We start from the raw sequence: 13,356 nt of genomic DNA on the forward strand, positions 1-13,356 counted from the left end.
ATATTTTCCCAGTTTTGAATCTATTTCTCATTTATGGGCAATTGAACAAATACAAGAGGTCAAAAAGAAATTAAATGTTTCTGTGAATTGTTTCCTTGAAAGACGTCTTAACATCTAGACTTGTGTCGGCATGTGATCGTATCGTTAAGCATTAATTATAAACGATGCGACACATCTGGTAAATCACCGACGGTGTTTAGTGATTTATTTAATAACTATTGTATCATTTGAGTTACTTAAGTCCCAAATTGTTCATAAAAAGGATTGCAGTCATCATGAAAGATGTCAATGAACCTACTGTACAGTCTTTGCATCATCGTAAAAAAGTAAGGTTTATGATAAAGATACATGTACATGTACCACAGAGTCTGACACATCTGTTTGATATTGAGATATTTTACTTGAAAAATACGTCAATGGTAATCTAACAACAAAGCTCTATGATAAATGTGTTCTCTGCAACTTTTCAATCCTAAACTTTCATAACTTATGCAGCAATATACCTTCATTACCTGTATACCAGTTTATATCTCTCAGTTGATTCGATACGCAAGAGGATACTCTACGTATGTATAATTTCTAAAACAAGGTAAATTATTGATAAAAAAGTTGATGAAACTTAGTTCTTTGGTCTATTCAATGATCTTGTTAGCAAATACACGTTCAATTAATCATTGACAGAGGTTTTTTAATAGCAATTGTTAGTCCATTATTTTCATACTGAGTTGACGGAGGATTTTCCCGTTATTTCCCTATCCCTATCATCACAAGTAACACACTGCGGGTGTGAGCATTCGGCAGGGGATTGTCACTCTTCCATGCACTTGATCCCACCTCTGATATTCAGAAGGTCCGTGTTTGCTTTGCTCCTATTCTGTTTTGTTTTATGGACTTTCGAGCTTAAAAAACTGTTTGTTATCTCCATGTATTAACCAAGCAATTTCTATATTCAAAAGGAAGCAGAACTATTTCACTATTCTCCGGAAGGAAGCACTTAATGCGGAAATATACTTGACAATGAGATATATGGATCATTTTTAAACAACAGATACTTAAACAAATATATGTCTACTAAATATACCTCGGTGAAGTTAAAAAAACAATGACTCGACAGAAACAGATTCATTTATAACATTTAGACAGAAAATGTCATCAAACAATTAAGCACTAAATTGTATTACAAATGGGGTTAAATGACTCTTCGTTGTGACTTTTCCCTACTTTTTAAGTAATATTCCTCTGTCAGTTGCATATGCTTTGCTATATACATGTACATGCAGTTTTTGCTATGTTCCCCTCAGCCAATTTCATTCATTTTTATTGTAAATTTTGATTTCTTGCAATAGGATTGATTTAGACTTATAGATCATTGAATCTTCATAGACTACAACCAGGCTATGAATTGTGCTATCCATCCCTCAAAAATCATATTTTTTTAATATGATGTAAAAATTATTCACTTGCTGTAAGTGATACAACTCTTTGCCAAACTCTTGAATTGAAATCCCACCCATGATAAGGAAATGGCTCATCAAAATAGTTCGAAAAAAGAGCTATAAAACTCTAAACTCAAATCTGGTTCATAACTGCATACCTCGCATTCAAGTTCAATAGATTTACCTGTTATCGATGCAAATTAAGAAATGTTGAGTCATAAAAAACCCTAACAACTGTTAACCTAAAATAACTAAAATATATAAATCGTTACTTACCATAACTGCTTGCACACCATACTACCAACGCTATTTCGTAGATTAGCAATAAAATCATATTGTTAAACTTCAGGAAAAAAATTCTTTAGAGTGCAAAACGATTTAAAAACAACTCATTAGGATGAAAATTCGCTGCAATGACATCACTGTACTTTAAAATTGTGTTGTTCATAACACAAATCACTTTATATAGGTCTACTTGAGGTGATTCGCATCCTAATTGCACGGAAAGGAAGTTATTTCCTTTTTAAGAGTTTATTTACTCAGTGCTATGACTGAATAGATATCAGAATATTGATTTTATACACACCATAATGTATCAGCGTATATTGATACCTTAATAGAAATATTATTGTTTTGAAAAAAAAAATTCGCTATGGATTTGAATGTCTTACAAATCTTTGTGATGCAACCAAGAATTTTACTCCATTTGTTTTTGTATGTTGCATTTCATAGTACTTTTACTTTATATTTGCCCTCTTACTTCAATAAATCAATCATCAGGAATGACGCTTACATGACTTTGTTGTTGTATTCATAAAAATAAAATGTTTAATACATAGTACAATTTATATGTTAATGTAAATGTAAGCCAAATTTGAGATGCAATACTCTGCTAAATAATTACTTTTATCCATAATACTGTAAAATCAAATATTTCCGGGGGGATTCCGAATTTTGAGAAAAAAATGATCTGTGAGGATTTGATTTCGTGGTTGGAGAAGTATTGTGATAATAATGCTTATCATATTTCTTGAAAGAGAGAGAGAGAGAGAGAGAGAGAGAGAGAGAGAGAGAGATATGTGTAGCATAACAATACCTTATTTGTATCTAATCCTCAAGGTCAAGCAAACATGACCAAATCAATAACCTATCCCTCCATGTTCATTAAATATATTTCAAAATATTTTACACTAACGAATTGCGACGAAAGTTCTTCAAAATATGTAAATGCACAGATAAATGTAGATAAGATTAGGGAAATCCCGGATTTTCCAATTATTTCTAACATTGAAGAGCTAGTATTGATTATCTGGGAAGTAAATAGAGTTTAAGAATGTGATTATATGCCCGAAAATATACTGTAGGTAGAATTGTCAAGTTTGTATATTGCACAGACTAATAGATAGATAGATGCGCAGCACAGTTAAGGTTACATTAAGTAGGCGGGCCCTAATTTGTACTTGAAATGTTTACTATGACGTCACACATAAAATAAGGTCTTCAAAATAACACAAAATGAAATTATTTGCTATTTCAAACAGCCGGATAGCTGTATACTAAATATAAACTTAATATTACATACAGTTTTGTCGTTTGTTAAATCCCACACAACAGTATATAAACAATGCGTCGATCGCAATTTTTTGTCAATTTGACATAATCTCGCAAAAATGACGCAATTTGTTGACAGTTAGAGGCTGATCAAGTCATATTCTGAACGATGGAAAATGTCTTTTGTTCTCAAATAAAATATTATGTGCAGTTAAATGAAAGGCCGTTAACTTGGATGCAATGTCTATTTTAGTATTTTATTTAAAGATTGTCCGTACATTCTCCAGACAAGTGATACTGTTGTGTGTTTGTATGTAGATTCATTGAAAAATTATGGATGGGCCTTAATCAATCGATGTATTGTGTATTATGTACCCTCAATGTATCTTGTCAAGTTTTTACACATAAACTCAAGAAGCATTAAGATATTTAAAAACTGCTGCGAATCTCATGAAATCTTGCAAATAAATTAATTATAGCTCAATTTAATGTAGTTGACCAGCAAAATATTCAACCTGCCGTCCAACAAATTAAATTTTAGCAATTCAAAGAGGGAAACTACATAGGTTTGCAGCATTTTTCACAATGTTCATATAGTGTTGAAAAGGAATTTAATAAACTAAGATTTTTAACTTGGTTATGACCTTGAAATATTTGAATTTACAGACGACCTCTAAACTGCAAGTATAATTGATAGAATCATGTGACGTCGACATCACGTGAAAAGTCTAAATTAAAAAAAATCTAAATGCCCTCAACATGAAGATCGTCTATTCTAATAAAGTATGTACCTTTTATCTGTTTAAAAAAAAAATTAAAAATATATGGTGACAAAAATGCATCAAGGGTGTTTTTCTAAGCTTACCAGAAAAGCCAAGAAGATGCGATTAAAGAAACGTGTGTGTTGTGTTGAAAGCGGGTACTTTTGAATTGAAATCTGTGCTTTCATAAATAATTCAGATTGTGCAATCCAAGGTCCAACGATGAAGGCTTTAGGAAATTAAACACCTATCCATAAGGCCTACTTTTGCAGAATTGTTTCAAACCAAATATTACGCATTGGTTCCTATATAAATTTTAGCTATAATGGAATGTTACGTTTTCATAATCAAAACTTAGACTCACAGCTGTAGTGAATAGGACATACGTACTTGTCCTTTACTCCTGGCCCCGTCTTGATGTATCTTGTTTCTCTTTATGCAATGTTAATAACTTTGCATTGCTTGTAGATATTTTTATGAACAGTTACTTTTTTTCATCCCCATGAATGTTCAATATTGCTACATGTACAACTTTTTTTTAAAAAATGCTTGTTTTCCCGTTTTGTTCATAAGAAGATTTTTCAATGATCTGATCAAATATCTACTAATTTCTGAATTATCGTGGCCTGTAAGAGGATATACAAAATGTAGTGAAGTCCTTTATTTGATGCAAATAATATCCTCTATCAAATCTTGTTAGAATTGGTTGTTCTGGAGAAGATGAAATGTTGTAAGATTACTACGTCAAAGCTAGCGACGATAAACTGTAAGTATAGACGAGATGAAAACTGAAAGTGAAAAAAGAGAAGAATTGTGGCTACAGCAATTATTGGGTAAAATAGTCGTACTACATGTATAAAATTAAATTCCTCTTTCGAGACCAACATGGTGAAATGAGGATCCGAGACCCTATCGTAATGTAAAAAGACAAAGTATATTTAAAAAAAAGTATATGGCCGCTCAATATATATACCGAGGATCCATTAATTCCTAAAGCATTTTTACTGTAAAGAGTACTTTTTTGAGTCATTACTAAGATTTAAAGCCTTCTTGGAAGCAAATTTGATTTGAATGTTATCAATATAGGTATAATGATATATTATGTCTACCTTTTTTCTAATATAAAAAAAACAAACTATTATTGTTTAAATTCTTTGTAAATCAAGCCAAAAAAAAAAAAAAAAAATAAATAAATAAAAAATTAAATATGTTAAAAGATTGGACAAACAATGAATATGTAACACTTCAGTCAGTATATGAAAGGCTGATTAGTTGTATTTTCTGACGACGAGGCAATGATTTTTTTTATTTCCAATCAAGAAGACAGTAGCTATGTCAAAAACAGAATCTTGTATGTATATTTTCGATGAAAAAGTATTTTTCAAAATTTTGTTCATAATTTAAAAGATATTTATTCTCATATCAGTCGTCAATTGGCGATGTGTCATTTTCTTTAAGCTCATTATTGCGTGGTTTAGAAGATATAAATCCTTTCAGATAATCTATCATCTCCCTTTGGTTGGTTCACATGCACCAAAACAAGATCCGGTCACGTGATGGCATGGTTTATAACCTTTGCAGTAACCACACTGTAGTTGACATTCTGAGCCATACCAGCCATGATTGCACGCTAAAAATGCCATAAGAAGCTTAAGAAATAATAAACGGCTTTTTGCCAAACGTAAAATTTTCTTCTTTTTTTTAAACCAATACAATTCTAGACAACCTTTACAAATTTTCCCACAATAATTTCAAATGTGATTTTTGATTAAATGAAGTGTGAAGGGTATTTGTGTGAAATATCACTTAATCTAATTAAACATGTATCTTCAAAATCGATTTACTTTCGTTGCATAATGGTCTATGGTAACCTGCGTCACATATATCGAAACAGGATCCATTCAGCGGATGACATTGAGCTGAATTCAGGCATTGACCACATGACAGGCTACAATCCTTACCATAAAATCCACCACCACATTCTGATATGATTCAGATTAAAACAGAAATAAAGATTATTTAAATGTACTCATTTTATTAGGTTTTAAATGCATTATATGACAAAATGCCAGGAAAAAGAAATTCTATTAACGGTTTTAAATATTTACTAAACGCGGGTTGTTTTTGCTGATACATGTAAATACTTTTTTTTTACTGCTATTATAACTATGTTGATAATCATAATTGTTGACAAATAATGATAATTACTTACAGTTGCCTTTATTAAATTAAATATAGTCTGATAAATAATGGGAAATAGCTGTTTTGCTGGCTATTTAAGATTTAAATGCATAAGGTATTAACAAACAAGAGTTATTTAGCCTTAAATATTATTTGTTTTTTTACCCTCTCCTAGAATACAAAATGCCTCCTTTTTAAAATTATGATATTTCTTAATTCATCAAATTAACATTACTATTTGTACATTGAAGTCCCTTCCACCCTGGTTGACATCCAACTTCACACTCTCCTGTTGTTCCGTTGCATTCTAGGAAATCCTTAGAGTTTTCATTGCAATTCTGTTCACAGTTGTTACCAAACTTTCCCTTTGAACACTCTTTGAATAAAATTTCACAAATTATTAAACTATAACTCTCTTTTATATTGACATATAACTCTTCCATATATTGCCATATTACTTTCTTTCAAATTGAGCTAAAGCTTTCTTACATTTTAACATAAATGATTATATTTATTTTTTTTACATATTGACGAGTAATTTTATGCTACTGGATGGAAAAATCCAGGGTATATATTGTTTTGACATACATGTATCTTTTCGTTTGTTGTCTGTCTGTCTGTTTGTCTCTGTGTGTGTGTCTGTTGCCAAAAATTAACCTACCTCATAACTATTTAGTTGGTGTGGTTATGGCTTTTGTATTATACCAAAAAAAAAAAAAAAACACTCAAACGCACACTTTAATATTGTCCATAACTTTCGAACAGATATAGCTAGGGCTTTCATCCTTCACATGTGAATTCAATGTAACAAAGCGGGTATATCTATTTTTTTGACCGTTTGCCCTTTACCTTAGAGTTTGAACCATTTCTTAAAAATTCTAACCTTGGTCATAACTTTTGAACAGTTCGACATAGGGCTTTCTTTTTCATAGGTGTATTTTTTTAACAACACCTTCCTTTGGATACAAACATTTTTTACCTTGATCTTTGTAGTTTGACAGGCATTTGAAAAAGTAAAACCCTCACCATAAGTTGCATATGGGAGCATCAGTGTTTCACAAATACATGTTGTTTTTTTTTTAATTCTGAGGACAAGTTGTAAAAATCAGGAGCAATGCCACAAACGACTAATACAAAATGTTGAAAATATTATTAAAAATACCTTTGTCACAGAATGTCCCTTCATATCCAGCATCACAGCCTTCAGGACATGAAGCATTGATGTGATGACATTGTTTATATCCCAGACATGCTCCACATTTAATCCACAATCCTGACCATGTCTGCCACCGTCGCATTCTATTAATAGAAATAAATGCTTATGCAAGAAGGAGTAAAATTGCTATATTGATAAATTTGTCATCAGATTAGATTTTAAAATAAACATCTTAGTATTGTAGTAAAAAACACTAAAATTGATATATAGATATACTTTCAATAGACTTCAAATCGACATTGAGATACGAGGGCTGTTCAATAAATAACGTCCTCGGTGCTCAGAAAGAGGCAAAAGACGCTTTTAAATGATTAAGGCTTCACGATTTTACTTATTAATCGCTTTTAAGTAAAATACATGTCCGTAACATTTTTTTATCAAATTTCTTATTGTTTTTAGAACTCATTTTTAGGTATGATCCTTAGTATACCGGAAAATGGCAGATCCAATGATTTCCCGGGCTTGTTTCTTCCTTCTGAAAGGTGCTTTTTAAATTTGGAAATAGAAACAAGTCAAAAAGGTCAATGATCTGGCGAATATCGTTAATGTGAAAAAACATTAACTTTCTGTTTATCCCGAAAACCCATTTACTCTTTAAATTACATGTAAATCTGTCTTTGTGCTCTTGAATACTTGTGCTGTTAACAGACATTCGCCGTTTTTATCAAGTACATCTTAAGGTAAATTTTGTTTTAGGGTTTTACGTAATAGATTCATGTTCCAGTATCTGTTTGAAAATAAAACAAACGTGGATAACTACAATTGCTAATTAAGGTCTTCCGCTCAGGGGGAAGACCTTCTACTGATTCTGATGGTTAAGATTATTCTTATTATTCTTTTTTTTTCCTAGACGCCAACTTTGAGACCTTGTAACTCGCTCATTTCTTAACGGATTTCGCTCAAATTTTCAGAGTTTTTGGACGTTACAAAACTCAATTTAAATGTTTTCATACATTTCAAAAATTCCCTTCCGCTTTTGAGTTATTTCCCTTTAAATGAAAATTTGGTGCTGTTTGTTTCCAGACAAAGGCTCAGAAACGACAAAAGCTGGAGCAGAATGTCTACTGCATTTAAATACTAGAAGAATTGAAGTTGTGCACATCGGTTTTTCTTTTTCGATTTCTGCGCTCAAAACGGTGCTAGATAGGGGTCAAAAATAAGAATGCCTAAAAGCGCAAAAATTTACATCTATTTCCTTATGTATCTTTTAAACTAAAAATAATTTGTTAAGACATGTTTCACAAATATTGTGCATAATTTCAAGATCTATCATTTGACATCATTAAAAAGGGGCTGGCCCCTCAAATTAGGGGCCAAGGGCGCTCGAAAGTTTTTGCTTTATAACTTAAAAACGGTAAATATTTCGATATGGTTATCGATTTGAAATGGGTTCTTTAGCATCTTATTGATCTCATGAAAACGTTATTTTGTTCTAGTCATGTTTTATTAGATGAGCAGAAAACTTTATAGTCCGTGTACAGGTAAGTGATTTTATACGGCAAGTGAAGAAGAATTCTATATGCGTACGCGTATAACACGTATAACTGAAATTAACTGGATAAGAATAATATACCTAGCTAAATTGAATGTTAAACTTTGTTGAAATAAGATTTTTAACGTATTCTCTAGCTGGATGTCATACAGATTACTCAGAGACAACTTTCTCCCTGTGTTTAGTGTAAAGAACTAGACGGGAGAGGGGAAAAATATTTTTAACTACATGTATCAATATTCAATGTAGCATTATTTATTTTTTTAAAAATTCAAGCTTAAGATAATTCACTGTCATTCAATTCATGCATCGTGAATTTTCCTCGGACCCGAAAGTTTCGTGTGTACAGTGTGCGTGTTTTGTATGTACAGTTATCACATGCTTATGAAACCCGTTTATCGATCGCGCATTGAACTGTATACATTCGTGAGGTCAACATTACCGCTCTTTGATTTTTACGAGAGTCCTAGATTTAAGATCAAGAAAACATGTCATTTGCGCTAATCGTAAGAATATTTCTATACACAAATTTTAAGGTTTTCTTGAACATGATTTAAAAGTGTTGAATGTCGGATTCTAGTCTTTGACGAATCAATAAAAGGGGCTGCGTTTACACGCGCTTTTCTCATCTGCTGAGGTATCTATGGACGAGTTCATCGCTTACACTGAAGGGTGACACGGGATAACCTATCGATAACTCTGCCAATTTTGATAGTGATTTTAATTGCACATGTACCATAAACATGATAAATTAATGTTCAATTCTACCCTTGTGAAGTCCATTATAGTCTCATTATTTAAAAAAAAATGGGGATATCAATACTGCAACTTGTTTTTGATTTGTGCGGATCATTCTATTATTGGAAAGGTATACACGTAGTACGACGGTTTTTTAGGCCCCGTCTCCCCCTCCACTTTTAAGTAATTGCAATCGTTACATGTATACGGGCCTATATCAAGTTATTCTAATTGCTTTATATCAGAAAAATTTGCGATGTTGTTTAAATTAGCAAATACCTATAAACACTGCACAGTAAATTGTAAGTGGAAGTGACGTTTCCAATTCTCATGAAAATCGTAAATGAAGCAACTTTGAGATTTGCATGAATTGATACATAACTTATAATTGCATTGTACCGAATGTATTCCTTTTATTTCTTCGAATAAAAAGAATATCACTATGACACGATTTTACGGGTACATGATGGTAACTAAATACATGCTGTTTTACAGGTTTTACACGGAAGAGCCCCCAAAATATACACATTCCGAGCTTTCAGAATACGAGAGAAAAAAATGAATAATTAGAAATTTTTTTTAACAAATTCAAAATTGTTTCTGAGAAAGTCATGTAGTTGCATACAAATGTTCCAAGCCATTCTTTCATGTTTATTGGACTAAAAGAGATAATTAAATTTCCTCTCATCGCGATACGTAACCCCCCCCCCCCCTTCCCTCAAATGATACGTTTTCCTTCAGAGTCGAGAATGTCAGTTGGTTAGTTTGTTCAGGTACGTACAGGTCAGGACTGGTGTTGAAATTCATGTTTAATCCATAACATATTATAATGTTAACCAACAATCATACGCGACTTTTTTTTTATTCACAGGTCGTCAAATAAATGGAAAAAAAATAAAATTAGTATGCGTCACTAAACTTTCCTATATATAAACGTTTTAATTTCTAAAATTTGTGCCGATTAAAGTGTTCATTCGAGCATCGAAGTGTATATATGTATTAGTTTCTTTGGATAGGGGGGGGGGGTACAGTTTTTACTGCGTTTGATTTCCGGAATTTTGCAGTGCTTTTCCGACACTTAATAATTTCATTTCTAACATTCATTTTTTTCATTCTGGATTTTTACACTATATTTCAAGCAATTTAAAGTTAACAAAGAAGATGGAATCATTATTTTAATAGAATATATTTGGTTAAATTAACACAAGTGAACTTGTGATGAAAATTTATTAAACGAAAGTCAAGCAATAAAAAGTTAAAGTTTGTTTTTTGAAAATTAAATCAAATCAAGTCACAGAAAACAAAGACAGGTTGTAAAACTCACACACCGACACACACACACAAACGTTTTGGTAACTCCGAATAGTCCAGAGTAAAACTATATTTTCTTGATGACGGAATGTCCTGTACATCTAATGTTCACGTCCGGGATAGTCCACGGCGGATCTAAAAACTCTCTCACACAACATACGGGATTCACTCAAATTTCAATTAACACATTTACGCAATTTATATCATACATACAAGTCAGACGCTCTTTGATGTAGAGGATTGACACTAATTCCTTAGATAAATACTTAGTGACAAATTCCTTTTTACTATTTAAACTCAAATTGATAGGTTAATAGCTTAAGCATATGTCAAAAATAAGCATTAAAAATAATTCTTTTCATAAAATTAAATTTTGTTTAAACAATATAAATCACTAGCAGCGCAAAGACAGACTTTAAAAAAAAAAAATCAGAGGTGGAATCAGGCAAATGAAATCCTTTTATGGCACCACCAACCCCGTAACGAGACATCTCATCGAAATGACCGGTCTCCGCGTTTTGAACCTCCAAGAACATGTATTGCATGTTCTTGAATAATTTGTATTAATAAGTCTTTAAGGAAATCTCATGTAGGAAACCTGATTTATATTCTAATATATTCTATTGAGTAATTTTTTTTAATTATTCCTACTTCTCAATCTATCATGTTCAAATTACATGTATTTATTTTTTAGGGAACATTAAACCTTATTCGTCAGCCAGTCTGTCCATCTGTCACGAGAACTTTAAACTTGATAATAACTATTGAATGAGTTGAAATAGGACTTTGATATTTCATATGAGCATTATTTGTGACATCTGATTTTCAAATATACTGGGATTTTTGACCCTGTGACCTTGATCTTGGAGCTTGACCTACTTAAAAAAAATAACATTACTTTAAATTGACCATAACTTTTGAAAGCTTCCATTTTATAAAAATGTATTAACTGTGACAACACCTTTTAAAATTTACTAATTTTTTACCCTTTGACCTTGAAATTTGACCTGCTTTTCAAAAACATTAACAATACTTATACCTTTTGACTGAGAAGAGATAGGGCTTTTATTTTATCCCTATGAATTACCTATGACAACTCTTTTCTAAATACACTGACTTTTGACAACTTGACCTTGAGGCTTGATCATAACTTCTTAATGAAGAGAGATAGGGCTTTCATATTACACAAACATCACAATGTCATGTACGTAACCTGTGATAAAATCATATCAAATAGTATATCATGAACTTTGACCTTGAAGTTTATCCGGCTTTTCCAAAATTTAAACATTGCTTAAAATTGACCATAACTTTTTACACATGTATATTAGCTGTGACAAGCCTATCTAAAAAAAAGGTATGGCTTAAATCATGGAGAGTGTGTTATGGCCTTGAATCAAGGTCATTTAGGATAAGATATTTTGACTGGATGCATTGTTTGAAAAAGACATGTGTGAATTTGTCAATACAGTAGCACACAAATGGGGTATGCTCATCACCATCTTGTGTCATGGTGTGACCCAAGGTCATTTTGACAAGGTCAAGGTCGCAAACATTCCTTTTCTATCACTTTTTTAATAGTAAAACATAATAAGATGATATCTACCCCTAAAAGATTGCTTTATCATAAGAACGTGGCATGACCTTGACTCAAGGTCATTTCTCTCTGTCCGTAGCTCCGACGGAAGACCTACTCGTTGCTTTGCAACGAGCTCGGCTCTAGTATTTCTAAACAATTGTTAAGAATTTCGTATACGCTGTCGTTTTCACTCATTTTTCAAAATATAGGGTGACCTTTGAGTACCAAGCTTTTTTATCGTCAAACGTTTCTAAAAACGGTGCAAACTACCCCCAATATGATGTCTATGAAATTTGCTATGTATCTTAAAGTCAATCATACATCCATCGTCGGAAACCCACGGTCGGTCTCGCTTCTCTTACCTTGTTTGTCACCCAATCTCTCCACTTTCCATTTAGCACACTTTCAGGTGAGGTGAAAATGAATTGCATTTCATTTCTTAATATGGAATCGTCGTTTTCACCACCTTTATCACGAAGGAATAGTTAAGGAATAGTTAAATTAATAATATACTAATACATTACATGGGAAAATGTTTGTTTTGATATTATTTAATTTTTATTATTAAGAAAAAAAACAACGTTGACATGTTTCCTGTCATATGAAAATCAGTATTGAGTAACCAAAAACAGTTTTTGTTTATCATCTAATGCCGAGAAATTATTTTACTTTTAATTGATTGAAAAATTCCTTTTCTTTAATATATCTTTTTTACATGTAATCAAAAAAAGAGTTTCATCATCTACACTGCATATATAGTTTATGTAGATAAATAGGTCATATAGGGGAGGTCTGCTTACCAATAAATGCTGAAAGAAATCCTAAACTATTCAATGAATTGCACTGTTCATGCATAATGGAAAGGAGAGGTGTGACGACCAAAACTGAGATCGGATTGTTGTCGTCAAAACTAGCGTTATATGCCGTGTGAAAGCCCCGGTAGCAAATACTTTTCCCACCTCCGGTTTTGATAGACAGAAAAACGTCTCTTTTCTTCAACAGCGCTGCCAAAGACTCTCTTTGAAAGTCTTTTAGATCGTTTATTTGAAAAACTTCTTTCACTTTCGCCTCGAACGTCTCCATATTGTTTG

The 13,356-nt window shown here is 32.0% G+C and overlaps 2 protein-coding genes across 2 annotated transcripts in view; both read right to left on the reverse strand.

The window, feature by feature from the left end:
- LOC134236039 (multiple epidermal growth factor-like domains protein 10) overlaps positions 1–1,942 on the reverse strand; it is a 110,315-nt gene extending 108,373 nt beyond the window's left edge. Inside the window, exon 1 of the mRNA XM_062718224.1 lies at positions 1,713–1,942. Within this exon, the coding sequence (XP_062574208.1) occupies positions 1,713–1,770 (58 nt within the window). The 5' untranslated portion in view covers positions 1,771–1,942. The remainder of the gene's footprint in view (positions 1–1,712) is intronic.
- LOC134236035 (receptor-type tyrosine-protein phosphatase T-like) overlaps positions 1–13,356 on the reverse strand; it is a 56,254-nt gene that overhangs the window by 20,179 nt on the left and 22,719 nt on the right. The gene's annotated exons all lie outside the window — the stretch shown is intronic.

The sequence above is a fragment of the Saccostrea cucullata genome, unplaced genomic scaffold, assembly GCF_032062105.1.
Source record: "Saccostrea cucullata isolate Sc308-1 unplaced genomic scaffold, CSIRO_AGI_Scuc_v1 ctg1483, whole genome shotgun sequence".
Lineage (NCBI taxonomy): Eukaryota > Metazoa > Mollusca > Bivalvia > Ostreida > Ostreidae > Saccostrea > Saccostrea cuccullata.